Source organism: Scomber scombrus, chromosome 21 (genome assembly GCF_963691925.1).
Source record: "Scomber scombrus chromosome 21, fScoSco1.1, whole genome shotgun sequence".
NCBI lineage: Eukaryota > Metazoa > Chordata > Actinopteri > Scombriformes > Scombridae > Scomber > Scomber scombrus.
This window is the reverse complement of record NC_084990.1, coordinates 16272786-16290497: the sequence shown is the minus strand read 5'-3', so window position 1 is coordinate 16290497 and position 17712 is coordinate 16272786. Positions and strand designations below refer to the sequence as shown.

At 40.5% G+C, this 17712-nt stretch overlaps 1 protein-coding gene across 1 annotated transcript in view; it reads left to right on the top strand.

The window, feature by feature from the left end:
* The first annotated feature begins 7947 nt into the window (after positions 1 to 7947).
* pald1a (phosphatase domain containing paladin 1a) overlaps positions 7948 to 17712 on the top strand; it is a 47248-nt gene continuing 37483 nt past the window's right edge. Inside the window, exons 1-7 of the mRNA XM_062442666.1 lie at positions 7948 to 8134; positions 13541 to 13738; positions 13939 to 14041; positions 15181 to 15360; positions 15803 to 15967; positions 16065 to 16228; positions 16873 to 16948. Coding sequence (XP_062298650.1) covers positions 13554 to 13738; positions 13939 to 14041; positions 15181 to 15360; positions 15803 to 15967; positions 16065 to 16228; positions 16873 to 16948 — 873 coding nt within the window. The 5' untranslated portion in view covers positions 7948 to 8134; positions 13541 to 13553. The remainder of the gene's footprint in view (positions 8135 to 13540; positions 13739 to 13938; positions 14042 to 15180; positions 15361 to 15802; positions 15968 to 16064; positions 16229 to 16872; positions 16949 to 17712) is intronic.

Here is a 17712-nt window from a genome sequence, read left to right as displayed (position 1 = left end):
GTTAGGCTTTCCCATAGTGTCATGTAGTCTGAAATGGACAATAGGGAGACCCATTGGGCTACTATGGTTATTAGACACAGACTAATGAAACACTACAAACATTAACATAAACGCGTACATTTACTAATATCAGCATTATAAATCATAGTTAGTATAATATATCTTCTTATGACCTTTTGCAATGTATCCCCTATATTTGTTTCAAACTTATGTTGTGTAACTGTAGGCTAATATCAATTTAAGTGGTCTCCAGTTCATAAGGACATTAAGATAAAAAATAAAAAAAAGTTTCATTTTATTGACACTTGGTGGATATTTGGGGTTGTTTATAAAGTGTATTGGGTTATACATATAATTGTGATAGCTGTTCTATATATGAGTTTATGTGTGAGTAGTTGAGAAAAAATTAGGAATAAATAAGTGTAAGCTATACCAGTATCTCATTTGTGTTGGTTATGAGAATTTGTTTATTGAGTTTGTTCTGTAGGTTTATTATTCATTTCATTTTTTGGTTATTCCTGTTTTGTTTTTATCCGTTTTTTATTTTTACATGTTCGAAATAAAAATAGACTAATTAACTAACTAAAAGCTACGATAAGATGAGGCTCCACAGCATAATATAAGATCAATGAAAACCTAACATTGACCTTAGACACAGTAGAATAAGAATTAAAAAGGAAACAGGAGGTTCACTTGATATTTATACAGATTGTAGGACTATAGCATGCCTGTGGTCAATAATTAAGCATTAACTGATTTTACCATAATGTTTTAAATACGTTATTGCATTTTTATATTATAATTCCAGTAATATTGATGTTCCTATACTTTAAGTGGCTGATAATTTGCATAATAACAAACTATACGCTGTATTTTTCCAGGTGGATATTTAACATGTAGAACATCCTTAACTTACATCTCACACTATGCCATGAGGCTCAATAATCGATAATTTAAAGTTAATATCCTAATATTGTGATTACAGACTTGAAGAAAGCATCCGATGTGGACTGCAAGGCTGCGCATGCGCTGTCCGTCTCTAATCGCATGGCGAAATCCTTTTCCTCGTAAATTTCCCGAGAAAGGACAAAAAAAAATCAATGGATGTTTTTGCAGGGGTTTAAACAGAAAGCGGTGCACTTCAGCTACATCCTGATCACCGGACAAACCGAACTCTGAAAACATGCTTCTTCAACTGATTGACGCTTTTTCACGCACCGTGTGCTGAGATGGTGAGTAGCTTTAAAGTTTACGGCTGTTGTTGCACGAGCCACGGCTGCCTAAAAGTTAACATCCATGCCCTTTTGGATGCAAAGAGTCTCACAGTTTCTGAATACCTTCTTTAATTAATGATGCATTGTAATGGTCTAGGGCAGAGCAGTCTGACAATACTGAAACAGTTAAGGATGTTTTCATGATGCAAAGACTGTGCAGATAATGGGGCTTACATGTGCTTGGCACCCCCAACTCCCCATGCCTGCACTGTTTTGTGCACTGCATGGAGTCGCAGGCGGTGATGGAAAAACACAATTTGCCTGAACGATGACCTCCAGTTGATGCTCATCATCAGGCAAACACACAGAAACAATCACATTTAAGAAAATGATCATTTCTGCTTCTATTGTCTTTAAAAACAGATCCTATTACACATTTGCATTTTCTATAATATAAAGCTTGCAGCCATAAACACTTCACATGATATAAATTAGTGTAATCAGATTATGCTGCATTATTAAAGTCATACTTAAACAATTGTTCTCGTCGGTTATTTTTAAAACATTTGCCTCATCTTCTGCAAGCAATGAATGTACCACCAATAATGAGAAATTCTAGCTTGCAGAAAATAGAAAAAACTGATTGACCAATTTGTGGAAGTCTTTGTTTAGGGTAGTTTTCCTGTTTTTTTAAGAGTTTCCTTATTTCACAACAGCTCAAAAACATTTCAAGATTCTTCTGTAAGATATGGCTCTCAAAAACTAACAAGTGGACCTTTTTAACTTAGATTATTTTGTCACATGTACAATTCCCAAAGGTCAACTTCAATGCTCAAATATGGATATTATGTAGTTTGTTGTCATTGGCTCATTTTGAATGTAAAACTAATATATATTTAAGATTTAATCCGTCAGTGTCCAAATTCATGATCAACAATTATAAAAAGCACCAAGACATGTTAATTCTTGCCTTTAGATGTAATAAAAAGTATGACATAGTGCAGTAAGACAAAGCACATGATGCCCTTTGATGTATTATAGTCCAGGCTTTTGTTTGCTTTAGCCCGTCCAGCTGGGATCAGTCTCCTCTGTTCATATCAGCTTTCCTTACAACCTGGGGGAAGATAGAAACTGGCTCTTGACAACTGAGAACATAGATCAAACCGTGAACATCACAATTAATCAATCGTGAGAGCAAGAAACTCCTCGATGAATGGACACCCGGATCATACATTGATTGAGCAATTTGTTCTTGTGTTATCTTGAACAGGAACTTTACTCCTCCCAGGCTCAACTTAAAAAAGTTGCTAATTTTCTCTTGTGAAATGTTGTCAGAGTCTTCGCTTTATTAAGAAGTATTTATGCGTGGTAGGATATATTGATAAACTCAAAACATGGATTTTGGGGTTTCTTTGAGCAAGTTGATCTCACCCCCACTCAACACCCAGGCTGGCTAATGACAAATTCCTCTACTGGGAGATTAGGGGTGTCTTATATACCCTCACCCACCCCTTTCATGTTTAACAAGTAGCTGACAACATTAAAGGAAATTGACATTCAGTTCAATTCAATTCAAAGGGGCTTTATTGGCATGGGAAAGCAACGTTTACATTGCCTTAGCAAGTGTGACATAAAAACAGCAAAAAAATAAATATACATTGTTGTACAATTGTGATTTTTCTGTTAAAAATACTAATATAAGAAAAAAAAAAACTTAAAATAGAAAAATGTGGAATCGCAGTGAAAAAATACAAATAAATGACAACAGTATTTAAACACTGCAACAATTTTCTTTAATTCATGTATTTAGAGATATTTTTAGGTAGATGAATACACTGCAAATGGTCAGTGCAGGAGTTCACAGGTGATTGATAGGCTTCATGGTGGTTTTATTTCATTTGACAACCTTATCTGGTCACAAATCTTGCTGCTGTGTTTGCACATTAGTTTATTTCTCCCAGCAGTTATGGACGTTTTTGTTACTAGCCATGTTTTCAAAGTGTTTTTGGGTGGTTGTCATCTGTGGGTGGCGTATGTCTCTGATGTCTTCGTACTATTTGTAGGCAGGTGGTTACAAAGTGCAGCTGGGTTTCTAACTCCTGCTGTGTGTAGTGGGTGTACGGTCTGTCTGCTTGTGGCAGCCTCTCTCCACACCAAGGCTGCACTCACTGAGTCTGCACTTGGTAGAGGATTTCCTTAGTTTCGGATCGGTCACAGTGGTAAGGTAACCTACTAACGAATAGTCTCTGTTTTGGGTAAATAGCATTCCAGTTTTTTCTGGTTTTTAGTTGATTCTTTCCAATGTGTCCACTTGTTTTCTTAGAATTTTGTTTAGCCTAATGGGATTTCTGTGTCGGGGCTCCACTTGTGTTTGTGAATAGAGTCCCAGAACCAGCTGGCTGAGGCGGGGTCTCTGTAGGTGATGGCTTTGTTATGGTGCGTGTTAAGGTCACTTACTTTTATGTGTTTATAAAATTCAAATGCTCTCTTTTCAATTTGTATAATTAGTGGGTATTGTCTTAATTCTGCTTTCCATGACTTAATTGGAGTTTTCTGTCGGATTTGCAGAATTCTGTATGCAGAATTTGCAATTTGGTGTTTGTCCCATTTTATAAACTTTTGGTTGGACAGTGGACCCCAGACTTTGCAACCATGAATGGAAATAGGTTCTGTAACAGAGTCCAATATTTTAAGCCAGATTTGAATTGGGATTGCCAACTTGATGTTCCTTTTTGATTGCGTAAACATCCCTCCTCCCTTGCCTCTCTGGTTGTTCACAGCTTAGTTGAAGTTACCTGTGGCTCTGACGTTTAGGCTGAGGTAGGTATAGTTTTTTGTGTGCTTCAGAGCAATGATTTTTGAAAATAATTTATATCTGTGGTTTTGGAGACAGGGTCTTTTTTAGAATACCACCTTTTTTGTCTTTGTTAGATTCACTGTCAAGGCCTGGGTCTGGGAGAATTGGTGCTTGAAGATTAAGGTTCTGTTGTAGCCTTTCTTTTGTTGGAGAAAGGAGCACCAGATCATCGTCAACAGTAGGCATTTGACTTCTGTAGTGACTGCTAGGATGATGCTGGGTGCTGCAGACTGTTTCGGTGCCCTCGACAGTTCATTGATGTATATGTTGAAGTGGGTCGGACTCAAGCTGCATCCTTGTCTGACCCTCCGGCTATGGGGAAGGAAGTCTGTGTGTTTTTTGCCAATCTTGACAGTGCACTTGTTGTTTGTGTATGTTGAGTTAATGAGGTCATGGGTTTTTCCCCCCAACACCATTTTCTAACAGTTTATACAGCAGACCCTTGAACCAAAAACGAATCAAAGGCTTTTTTTGAGATGGTTTATGATCATACAGAGGATTTTCCCAAGGTTGCTGTTGACACAGATCCCATGGTAGTTACTGGGGTCAAATTTGTCTACACTGTTTTGGGGCAGCGTTGCCAGTTGTGGTTCCAAATATTGGGGAAGATCCTGGAGCTAAGAATAATGTTCAAGAGTTTTAGTGTAGTTTATTGAACTTTGACACAGACCTCATGCAATTCACTTCATGTAGTACACTGTTTTGTGCACTACATGACGTCAATAATATGGTCACAGGCGGTGATGAAAAACAAAAAGTTGTGTGAACCATGACCTCCAGTTGATGCTCAATCAGGCAAACACATTGATACAATCACAATTTCAAGAAGTGATAATTTGTGGTTTTAATTTCTTGCATTTTCCGTGATCTATAGTCTGCAGCCAAAGTCGCCTACGTGCCTGAACATGTTCTCGTATGATATAAATGAGTGTAATCAGATTGTGCTGCTACATATCAAGGTCACCCTTTTCTCAGCTTTACATTTGCTTCATCTTCAGCAAGCAATGAATGGACCACTAATGAAAGCATCTTTTGAGACATAGTAGCCCTCAGAAAATTAAGAAAGAAAGACTGCTATAAGGTACTGTGTCAAATATGTATTTTACAATAATGTTACCAAGTAGTGGAATTCCTTATTTTGGGAAGTTCCTGTTTTTTGAGTACTTCCTTATTTCACAACATTTTAAAAAAAGTCCTCTGACTAGTTTTTTCTGTGAAGAACATCATACTATGTGATTGAAAGCTCTTAAAAGTTAGTAAGTGAACCTTTGAACTTGGATTATTTTGTCACATGTACAGTTCATAAAATGTACTTCTATGTTAAAACATACAATGTTGGATATGTAATATGTTGTCATCAGCTAATTGTGAATGCAAAAAATATAATTTAAGTATGTCACTGATTATAATCAGTCAGTGGAAAAGTATTTTCTCATCATCTAGAATGTTATTCATGATCTACACTTATAAAAAAAAGCACCAAGACATCTTCATTCCTGCTTTGACATGTAATAAAAAGTATAAAATAGTGCAGTAAGACCGAGTACATGATGCCCTTTGATGTATTATAGTCCGGCTTTAGTTTGCTTTAGCCCGTCCAGCTGGGATCAGTCTCCTCTGTTCATATCAGTTTTCCTTACAACCTGGGGGAAGATAGAAACTGGCTCTTGACAACTGAGAACATAGATCAAACCGTGAACATCACAATTAATCAATCGTGAGAGCAAGAAACTCCTCAATGAATGGACACCCGGATCATACATTGATTAAGCAATTTGTTCTTGTGTTATCTTGAACAGGAACTTTACTCCTGCCCGGCTCAACTTAAAAAAGTTGCTAATTTTCTCTTGTGAAATGAGTCATTGCTTTATTATAAAGTATTTATGGGTGGTGAGAGATATTGACGGGATATTGATATACTCAAAACATGGGTTCTTTTTAAGACGTGGGGTTTCTTTTATGAAAGTTGAACCCCCCACTCAACACCCAGGCGTCCTTTAGAAAATATAAAGAATATTTTTTTCTTTCGTAACAGATTTTGAAAGTGTGATTGCTGTGAGCAGCTGTTTGGAATTGAAATAGTTGTTATGAGATAATGAACATGTGTGTCCCCTAGAAGTTTTGTTTACACGCTGGAGCGCAGTGGATACATTTGACCACAAGGTGTCATATTTGAACTCAATTGAACATTTCCCCCAAAACTTGTTCTTTGGGGTGCTTTTAATTCATGTCACTATTATGTTCTAACTACCTGTGGGAGCTGAACTCTGGCTTAGATGAAATAATTTCCTGTGCTATCTTGTCCTTTCCTGTTGCTGTTATATGGCTTTTAACAAATGGGGTTTTAAAGGTTTTAGACAGACACCAGGCCAGAGAAAGGATTTGGACAAGACAGGTGATGTTAGCCGTGCACTCCTCTTCACTGTTGGGACTCTCAGCAGAGAGGATGTTTCTCTCAATCTGTCACAGCCGATATCCTTTTAATGCTCTATTTTATCACCATAAAATGGAAGGAAATTAAGGAATTGAGTGTTTTGATTAACCGTCTTTTATGGTGCCTAATTTCATATAACTGTCTGACTTCTTCCAGACTACTTCTTGGTTTTGCTCTTACAAAATCACCCAGGAAAACAGAAATCATGTTTATGATTGACTCACCGCACTGATTCATTCATGCACTGAGGCTTGATGGGAGGGTGTTGTTTCACATGTTCGGCGCGGCAACAACATCAGAGTCTTGGCCTGCGTTGTCACAGGAAGGAAGGAACAGGTGTGGCAGCAGCAGATTTAAAATCCATATCTCGAAACCACTCGCCACTTGTGCAATTGAGCTTAATTAAGACATTATGTTGTGTGACAGAGTGCTGATTATACATAGTTTTATAAGAAAATATTCTCACAGTCAGCCGCTTTGAAAATAAATCCTGATTTTGTGATTGTTTTGTTCTCTTCTTTTAGCTGGAATAGTGTTGTCATATGTTTGGCAGAATTTGTCATTTTGTTGTGTACGTTTATGCCTCTATAGATCTAACATCACTGGACACTACTGGCTTTGTTCTTGCTTCATACAGCCCTCACGATGAAATGGGACACTCAGCACATGATGAGTCTGACCTCAGGGTTACGATTGCAAGAGGTAGAGCACACAGCCCTTTGCAGCTGAAGCTCGAGCTTAAATCTAAGTATTTGCCCAGCTGTAAGCCTGTTTGCCTTCAACATGGTTCGTGTTAACTGCTAATGAAAGGAGTAATTAGAGCATCGTAGTGAATTAGGCTTACGTGATGTCATCTGTATGCAGTTGCTGCCCTCTTACTGATCGTCAGCCCACTGGCAGGTCAGCATTACATTGTGTCAGTGAGGGCTGCGGCTGATTGTAAGAAGTTTGATAACTGAAGGCTTAATTTATATGTTTGAGACAGTTGTTAAAAGGTCTGCCATGTGTGGGAGGCATTGTGCTGCCAGGAGGCTCTGATAGTGATTGGATAGTGAACTGGATGATGAGTAAGCCTCTCTGGGTCCGCCTCCACATCCTCTTTACACATCCCCACACATACATACACACACACACACACACACACACGCATACACACACACACACACACACACACACACAAATCCCGGTCAGTCTTGCACCTCATGCACAGGGGCTGCATACAAAAAAGTAACAAGAAGCCAACAAGGGGGTATGCCGTCACCCATCTGAGCCTCACACGGAGAGCTGTGTCCCCCTCCCCGCCCACTCCTCACCTCTGCCGTCTCCCCTCTCCTGCTGAGTGTTTGTTTGGGATCTCTCCTCATTGAAGGACACGTTCTTTGACTCGCTTTATAAGGACGCGTTGATGATGCGAGACGTACTGTGATCAGTGGGCAGAGAGAGAGAGAGAGATTGCCTCACAGATTGCAGAGAGATGCCAGCGAGGATGTTTGACTGAGACCGGTGCCTTTGCCTGCCGGAGGACTGTCATTTTGGCTTTAATTAAATCCACAATTTTTGGGGTTTTTCACTGTATTGCTTGGAAACTCGAGCACCTCTCGGATGGTGGACTGCACAGCTGAATGTCAGGTACAGTTGTGAGACTTTACGTTCTCTATGTTATGATACTTGACTCCTGCTGCAGGCTTGTAATCACTATTGGTATGCCTCCAAAGACCGTGATAGTAGAGATATCCATTGGTTCAACATAGCCTGTTATAATAACCTGTCATGTCTGGTATTCACATAGCTAAATGGATTACATTCTTCATGGCATGTGATGCCTAGGCTCTCCCCTGAAGTGTTTATCAGCTCTCATTCTTGCACCAGAGGACCAGTGCTTGTTTGATTCAAGCATCATTCGCCAACTTAGAGACTGCAGCTGATAAATCAGGATTTGTTTGCACACACAGAAGTTTACCCTTCAGTGTGAGGGGCATTCAAAACACAGTTTGTGTTAACAAATCAGTGTAAAATCTGTCCGTGGAGAAGTTCCTGAAGGCGTTGACAATTGAAAATGCTGTCAGTTGGCATGGCGGTGCTGACAGAATATTGTGGTCAGACGCTCGGGGTTGAGAAAAAATGAAAGCCACGTTACTTCAGCCTTGAAATCATAGGGGAATAAAATTGCCATCTTGAAATGACATAAATTACAGGCAGGGGTTTTAAAAATAGATTTGCACACCCTTTTTAGCAGCTCAATGTCTGGCTGTGATGAAAGCAAGAATGTAGAAGGCTAAAGGTTAGTCACATGATTCATGTCATATTCCATCGCAGTCGCATAGTTTGTTTTTTTGCACTCATTACGTCTCAGTTGATTTGCTGCTTTTACTAGAAAAAAAATGTCATTCAGTCAGTTGTTTTCCCGTCATTTTGTGTGTTTTGTTTGTTAATCTGTACCATCTTTCTTTCTGTGCAAGCGCTATTTCGGTCAGCTTGATCAGATTTGGAAATTGCATCTTTGAACAAAGCACTGCATGGCTTCCTTTTTATTTGGCCTCAGTCTGTTTCTAAATAGGCTGTTAGTGATTCTTATTTTGGTAAAAGCAAACATGAGAAGTGTAAGCTGACAAATTCACAATGAGATCTTTGGAACAGTTTAGGGGGAAACAAAAAAGATTTTCTGCAGAGGAAGCACTGAGCTCATTTCCGCACAGCACTGATATTTAGCTCAGGAACTAGCAATGTCCTGTGGAGTCACGCCTGCATGTAACCCCTTAACCTCATTGGTGAAATATGTATACAGCTGCAGGGAGGAAGTTTCGGAGAGTACCACTAAGCATTTCCTGTCAAGGTGTGCTTGCACTTCCTTTGCCTGAGGGTGTGTGTGACTGGCTTGTACTCATTGGTTTGGTGGGCTGGTATATTTTGACAAGGTGAAGGCATTGTGTCATTGCTGTAAATAATGCTGGAATTGGAATTCTCCAGACCTTTATAAGAAGTCAGGTTTTTTTTACACTCAAAACCAATAAAAGTATAAATTAATTGGGTGCTGTTGTAGAATTTAAAACCCGCAAGTGCATCATGAAACCGCAGCTTATGTTATGTTTGGCTTTGTGAAGCCAAAGAAGCTTTCAGACTCTACATTGTCAGACTGAATGAGTGGTCTCCATGGAGCCCAAAAATTCCCAGGATCCTTGACCAAAAACGAGTAATGTCACCAATGTTAAATATGCAAATTGCTCCAAATTTGGTATTTTTCTGTGGTCCTTGCTGCCACGCCTCTCAGCCCTCTTCTCGATCTCGATATGGGAAGTTGTGTTGAAAGATCTCCTGAGCGTTTCAAAATGATACCCATCTCTCTTGAACCCCTGCATCTCTTGTGAATGAAGAGCACTCTGCATCCTTCCTTGGGCCACCAACAGATGCATCCTGCAGCTGCACGCTCTTTCCTGTCTGCACTTGGGCTCTTTTGTCTGAAGACGTTGCTACAGCATAGTTGGGACACCGGCTGAATTTAAATGGGGCAGCCCTGAATGGAGCAATGCTGGTAGGCTGGCAAGAGGCTCCAGTTTCCATGGTCTTACTGTGCCAGCAGTGAATTTGAATATTAGTGTCTTTTGCAAACTTTGGCTGTTTACAGCCTTGGTGGCAGTGTCATAAACGAACAAAGGTGAACTCAAGATCATCTATATTTTCTTTGGTCATTTTTTTTTACAGCAATAGTTTTGTTGAATCTTGCCCCACATTGTCAGAGGAAATCTTGAGTTTATGTTGTGATTTTATTGGCCTCATGAGCAGTGTGACACTACTCTGGCTGACGTGTGGGATAAACAGCCTCCCTGATGAGTTGCCTTGATTGGTTCTCCAGGAGGATGTTTATGACAGAGGGCTATTTCTACTCAGGCCTCCGCCCCGACTGCCTGCCCGCCAGACCAGGCCTTGCCATGCTGAAATCAGTGTGGCTGATTCGCTGAGCATGTAGCTGGGACTTCCATGTGAATGTGTGTCTGCACCATGGTCTTGCATCACAGGTGACATCTTATAAGGTAAGACAGATGAGGGTTTCTGATGTTCCAGTTTCAGTGAGCAAGCAGCAATATGTGCTGTAGCATCAATAATGTCACGTTTCCTTTGGAGGCCTGCGAGCGTCTGCCAGGAAGTGTCAGTTAACCTCATTTTACAAATAACAACACCACATGGGATAAGGTAAGAGGAAGTTCTAGGAGTAGAAGAGGATAATGAAAGAATCTGTTGTCAGTTTTTTATGGCCTTCGACCGAGCCGCATAGGAACATGCATATTATCATGCATGACTGTGGTGGTGGGTAGAGGAAACCTACTGATTAAATGTCCTTAAAGTGACAGAGATTGAAAAGGGTTTGCTGTGTAAATGCCATTTACTGTGAGGAATGCACAGACTGTAAGTTGTGCTTTCAGTCCAAATAGGAAGCCAAGGAGACACAGAAGACTTAAATCTTACGCGTGTCATATTTTACCTATTGTTTGCCTAGTTTTGATCAACAAAAAAGCCCAAAATTTTAAATTTTCAGTTTTATAAAATAGAGAATACATCCTCACATTTTAGAGCCTGTCGAGTGAATGGCTTATGCAATTGATTATCAAATTGTTGTAGATATCTGTTTATGTTGATCGTTTAATTGAGTTATCATCTAGCATGTTCCTTTGTACTGCTTGCTGTACAGTACCAGAGTCAACTGTGTCGTCTTTGTGCACAGCCTGTCCCTGTGAAAGGCAGCTGAACTTAAGCCATCTGGCTGCCAGATGTACCACTGCTTCCCCCGGTCCCCTCCGCAGAGATTTGAGACTCTAGCATGAATCTACTCTCTAACATCAGACAGCAGATAGGAACGAGAGCGAGGAGGACGCTGCTTGAAAGCTCCAGAAGTTTTTGCTCTGTGCCAAGTGACTGGCCACTTTGAGCTTTGGCAAGGGGTGTTTCCCACCAACTGGAGGGGGTGGGTGGGCTAAGGGATTCAAAAGAGGAAGATTTCTTTTTTGGATGTGATGCCAAGTTCTCACACTCCTTTTGGACCATGGCGGACAACAAGCAGCACAGAAAGGGGTCTGGGAGTACAAATCGCTCCCCATCTCACTCGTAAGATATCTGATTTTGGTGGATTGTTGCAGTGTTGGAGGGCGTTTGTTATTTTTCTTGTGGTAGTCACAAAATCATGGCAACAGAGATGCTTTTGGTATGTGCTGAGGACTCTAAATAGATTTGGGCAACGGGAGCACAGTATTTCTTGAAAAATCTAGCTTCCTTTTATGGAACTTGGGTAGAGGTTCTGCCTCTTTTTACTCTTCATCTCTACCTACCCAAAATCGTGCAATTATTCAAGCTGTGAGAACATTTTACAGGCTGTATCCCAGTGTTTTTATGAACTATACAAGAAGACAAAGTAAAAAGCAAATCAAAATGTTATGGTCTTACCTGTTGTGATTTTAAGAAGAGAATCTCTCCACTGAATCAAAAAGGTCTCTCTGTACAAGGTTGACCTGCCCACTCAGCTCTAGACGCAACAAAGAGGAGAGTAGCGCTGACTCACCCGGCACTTCTCTCCCCACACAGCCTCTGTGCAGAATGAGAGTCCACTCTTTTCGAAGCTGGAGATCACACAGAGGTGCTTTGAGCTCAGGCCGCAGCAGACAGCCCTGCCATACCCCTCCGCTGTGTCACATCAAGTAGATTTTTATGTTGGATTGATTCTGTACTCTTGCTCTTCACTGTGCTGCACCGGTGTTACAGTATGTGTGTGTGTTTATCTATGGATTTTGTATTGGGCGACATACTTTGCTGCTGTTTTAGGTTTTTCTATGCGTTTCTGTGTGTCTTTTTCGAGTCTGTCTGTGTTTGTGTACTCTGGGAGATGGTTAGTTCTTGACCTTCTGCATGTTACAAGTGATGTTGAGGAGCCGTGTGGTTTCTCACACTGACTGATGTCGGAAGACGAGTTTGTTTATCTGCAGAGCACCGTGCAGAGATCACTGTTTATTCAGAGGGGAGGAGGTTTGCTTGAAACCTGTGGCTGGCTTGCGTGGGGGGACTCAGCGCTCCATATCAGGTTGTGTGATTAAGATATAAATACTGTCACACTCAGCTGTAATCCCCTGCCACCATGATTAAATCACAAAGATATGAAATTAATGGTGACTGTAATGTGTAATGAGTGCTGAGTAAACCTAGAAGAGGGATTTTGAGCTCTTGACAGAGAACTCTTGCATGCTGTATCTCTTTTAAAAGAATCACTTCTGCTCTAGTTATTGGTTTATATATGTATTTCGTTAACCTTTAATGACAGAGATAAAACAAGTTCAATATGTCATTTTTCATGAAATAAATAATATTGAAAGCAGTTTGACATTATTTCGAGTGTAAGTAACTTCTATTTGTAGTTTATGGTTTAAAGGTTTATAGTTTAAAGGAATGACTCTACATTTGGGACATAATTTGAGAGGAGACTAATGCAACTTTCATATTTGTCCATTAAATTTAAAGCTACAACCGGCAGCTGATTAGCTTAGTTTAGCTTTATCTTAACCGTAAGCATGGAAATGCAGGGAAATAAACAGCTATATTCTGTTCAAAGGTAACAATGCCAGCCTACCAGTACCTCTAAAGCTCACTAATTAACACATAGTATCACATTTGTTTAATTTGTACAAAAACTGAAGCATAAAAACGATTTTTCTAGCTGAAGCTAAGCTAATCGGCTTCTTGTTGTAGCTTTAGATGTAACATACATATATGAAAGTGGTATTGATCTTTTTTTATCAAACTCTGTGCAAGAAAGCAAACAAACATAATCCCAAAATTGTTCCCTTTAAGGACTCCAAAATGTGTTCAAATGTGAACATTTTAAAAGTTTTTTATAAAATATAATTGACATATACATTTTTTTTTCAATCACTTCACAGTGTAAGTGTAAGACACTTCCTAAATATCCTGTGTTTTGCCACTGTGTGCAGGCTTTTATTTTAGGTGTGTGAGTATGTTTGCATCCTGTTTCTGAGTCCACTGCAATGTCATTCACAGCTGCTTGTGGAGCATGGGTACAACTGCCAGTGCCGCGCCACAGCCTGTTTCCGTAGCATCACCTCTTGAAAGCGTCCATGGCAACGGGATGGCCGACAGCAGGCAGTCTCTTAGCATGAGCCCCTTTCAGACAGTCAACATCCACAACAACAAGGCCAAGTCCATTATCACCAACAAAGTCGCACCTGTCGTCATCACGTAAGTCCCTCCCCGAATCCGCGTTCTCACAATTGGGTGTTAATCCTCTTTGATCACTGTGGTGACATCCCCCGCCCTCCAGCGGAATTGTTTGCCCCCATTATCATCTCATTTGTCAATCCGGGCCTGGCAAATAGTAGCTGATAATTGAATTGACCTCTCTGTACCATCCAGACCTACTGTTGTGTTTTGTGTCGCAGGTATAATTGCAGACAGGAATTCCAGATTCATGATGACATCCTCAAGACCAACTACAAAGTCGGCCGGATATCTGACACTATGCCCGAGCACTACCTGGTGCAGGTAAGGAACAAGTGGACACTGCACTGTTGAGGAAAGACGTGGAATCATCTCACCTGTCTTTATGTCTGCTCTTTTCACATTCACATGTCCAAATTGCGGAGTGGCGTAGGAACATTGTCATTCGCTGTTTTATGATCAGGGGTAGCTATTGAAACAGGAATGTTGTCACCCACCTATCAGGGCTTTGATCTGCTCTGTCACCTCTGCTGCGACTGTTCAGGCATGCAGTGTTTTGTCGGTGGTAGCCCACAGCTTCTGTTTACATTTGTCAGCAATTTCATCAAAGACTGTCCATTTGAAAAAAGGCTTTCTTTTAGTCTCTTTGTGCTCAAGTGTATCAATCTGAAAACATCAGCCTTATGTTGGAATGTGGACATATCAACAAGACTCAGGACGGTGTTGTGCATCAGAAATATTAAAAAGCCAATCTTAAGTCTCTAAGTCCAACTCTGTCTCTCTATCCCTCATAAAATATCAGAAAATGGCCAAACCAACAGTTTTTCAAAGGTCAAGATGCCACTTAAGATGTATTGTTTTGTCCCAATGAATTGGCAATTAATTTTCTGTTGATCAACTAATCAATTAATTATTGCAGCTCTATAGGTGTTATCAGTGATCTGTATGTTTATCAGGCAATTTAAAATAACATAATGTAAGTGCAGTAGTTTTTATTAATACTTGTTTAGTTGTCCTACGATGTAAACAGCAACATGAAAGTAATTTGACCAATTTTGACATTCTCAGCTCTGCTGAAGCACAGTGTGAGAGCTCTTGGAGAGAAAGAGTTGACACAGTAGGGATTTAACCGGCTGAGACAACAGAGTAACCAGAGTGTCCCTTTGCATTCATGCAATTTGTCATTTGGCAACAAAAAGAGAAAAAAAGATAGAAAGAAAACACATTATTCAATTGTTTTTGGGTTTTAGTGTGGGTGCCGAACTGAGAATGTAAATAAAAAGTCATAAACATTAATTAAAAAACTATTTTCACATGTAAACATTTTTTTCAGATTTATCTGACCGCCTTATTGTTGACATGTTTTCTCCACAGAATTCACAAATGCTTGAGTGTAAGCTGTGGAAATGTTTTAACATGTCAGGGTCATGCTCTCAGATAAATTCAGCTGCACTGCTTTCCAGGGGGAGTACTTCATGGTCCAGGATGTGTACAGCAAGGCAGACGTCCTTAATACCACAGGCAGCTACGGTGCCCCCAACTTCCGCCAAGTCAAGGGATCCTACCCTCTGTATGGGATGGGTCAGCCGAGCCTGAACGGCTTCAAACAGGTTCTCCAGAGGCTCCAGGCACAAGGACATGAGGTCACTGCCATGTTCTTTATACACATGTAGTATTTTGAATCAATGCACATAAGCTCACATAGGTTGACTGGTAGATTTTATTTCCCTGTGTAGCTCTGCCCGGCCTCTTTCTAGCCATGTTGTCAGTAAATATTTGAGGAGTCAAGTGCTCAGTTGAGGCTGTGGCTGAATTGTAGAACTGAGCAAACAGAAAGTTGCGGTCATGTGTACCAGTGGAAAATGAATCTCTCTGCTTACAGCAGCTAGAAACTGACCGTAATTGAAAAGAAATTGACAAAATTATACATCAGCCCTCTCTGAATTCCTTACTCATGCACTGTATGTTATATGACGACAGATTGTTTCCAGTTGCTCTTGGAAGTGGTGTCGCTGGTAGAGGCAGCCAGCAACCATTTGCTTAAAAACCCTATTATTTGACTCCTATCTTGCTGTGTTTTTGTAGGAGGTTATATTCTTCTGTGTAAGAGAGGAGCCGGTGGTTTTCCTGCACAAGGATGACAACTTTATGCCATACACTCCGAGGAGGAAGGAAAACCTGCATGAGAATCTTCACGGCCTGGAAAATGAGGAGCTGTCGGAGAGCCTGGAGCTCACCATCAGGAAGGAGGTAATGAACATGTAGTTACTCAGCACCTACTGTGTGTTTTTAGCACAAAACAGTGCATAGAGGAATAAAAATACCCCTTATCCTCCTTCCTCCACAGCTCCACGACTTCGCCAAGCTCAACGAAAACATATTCTATGTCTACAACGACATTGAGTACTTCAAAGATGAGCCACAGAAGATCACTATCACGTCGTGTGAGGAGGACATCCATGTGACTGAAGAGGTCTATAAGAGGCCCATGTTCACCATGCCTGCCTACAGGTTGTTTACATTGTTCCTTTATTGGCTCTAGCTCCTAAACTCTATCAGCAGTTAAGACAGCAACGACGCGTGGCTGCCTGTTCCAGAGTACGCAGGGCAGGTTATAAATAGTGGCGCTTGTTTGTGCACAGGCTGGTTTCCCTGCTTCTTTCAGTATAAAGGGGGGTGTAAAAGCTAAAGACTGCAGCATCCTGTTTGCAATCAGATCAGTAGAGTCAGCGTTATTGAGATGTCATGAGCTGCTCGTGACATTTCCAGGGCAAGTTAATATATTATTCCCCTGTGAATTTCTTTGAAGCCTTTTCTCTGGCTGAAGTTTTCTAGTCAAAAGAAAGCAGCAAGATGTTTTATTATAGTTTGATTCCAGGTGGTGTATTGTTAAAGGAAAATTAGTGAGATCATTTGTGAGGTCATAGTGATCAAGTAGCAGTCTTCCATGAGTCTGACCTCACTAAGCGTCTTTTTCGGATTGTTATAGGAGGTGAAGTTTGTATCGGAGACTCACAAGATTAGTAAACACAACATGAGAGAGCTCAGCTGTCGAGTCTTACTTTCTGTGCAGTATAATGTGACCTAAATAAGGATGCTATTGACACAACGCAGGCACGAGTTCAATTGTCTGTAACAATCTTGTTGTATTGCAGGTACTACAGATTACCACTGCCGACGGAGGGAGCACCGTTAGAAGAAGACTTTGACGCGTTTGTAAGCATACTCAGGGTAAGCGAGCGTAAAAACGCCAATCATGGTGCAAGTCCACCGATCAAACTGTCCTTTTTTGGTGTGCTGTTTTTCTCAGTGGGGTTATATCTATGCTGTTGTCACATTTACTGTGATTTCTTTTCGGTCTGCCATTAAAATAATTCATGGCTGGAATATTATGGAGCATCTGGACTTTGTCACTGAGGTAGAGAGAAGGTCAAAGCAGCTTTTTTTTTAAAAATCCACATGACTGTCTGTGCTATATGTCACTTATAAGACTGATAGTTATAAAAAATGGGAGAAAACCGGCAGTCTCTGCTCACATTATGTCCGCTCTTTGGTCATCCGCTCTGTCTGGTTTCCGTCGTGCCCTTCACTCACACAGGATGTTCTTTTCTTCTTGTTTTTCCCTTTTTTGGACTGACTTGTGGCAGCCGGTCCAGTTCCCTGTGGTTGGAAAGTGGCTCCTTTTTTTTTCTTCTTTTTTTTTAAAGCACTGTGTGGATCAGAACTTTAATGAGTCCTTTCCATTCTCTTTACTTTTTGTCATTCTCACTTGCGGCATCATCCTTCTATTGTCCTATTCGAGGGATCCTTCCTTCCTTCATATTCGCCAGTACAATTATACCTTCCAGGATGTTCCATCATCTCCCATTTGTGGTTCAAACGGGTTTTAAAACCAGTTTCCTCATCTCAACTCATATTTCTAAAATGTTATCATAATGGCAGAGTGGTCACTGATTTGGTGATTTGCAGGTAGAAAAACATTTAGGTCTCTTGGT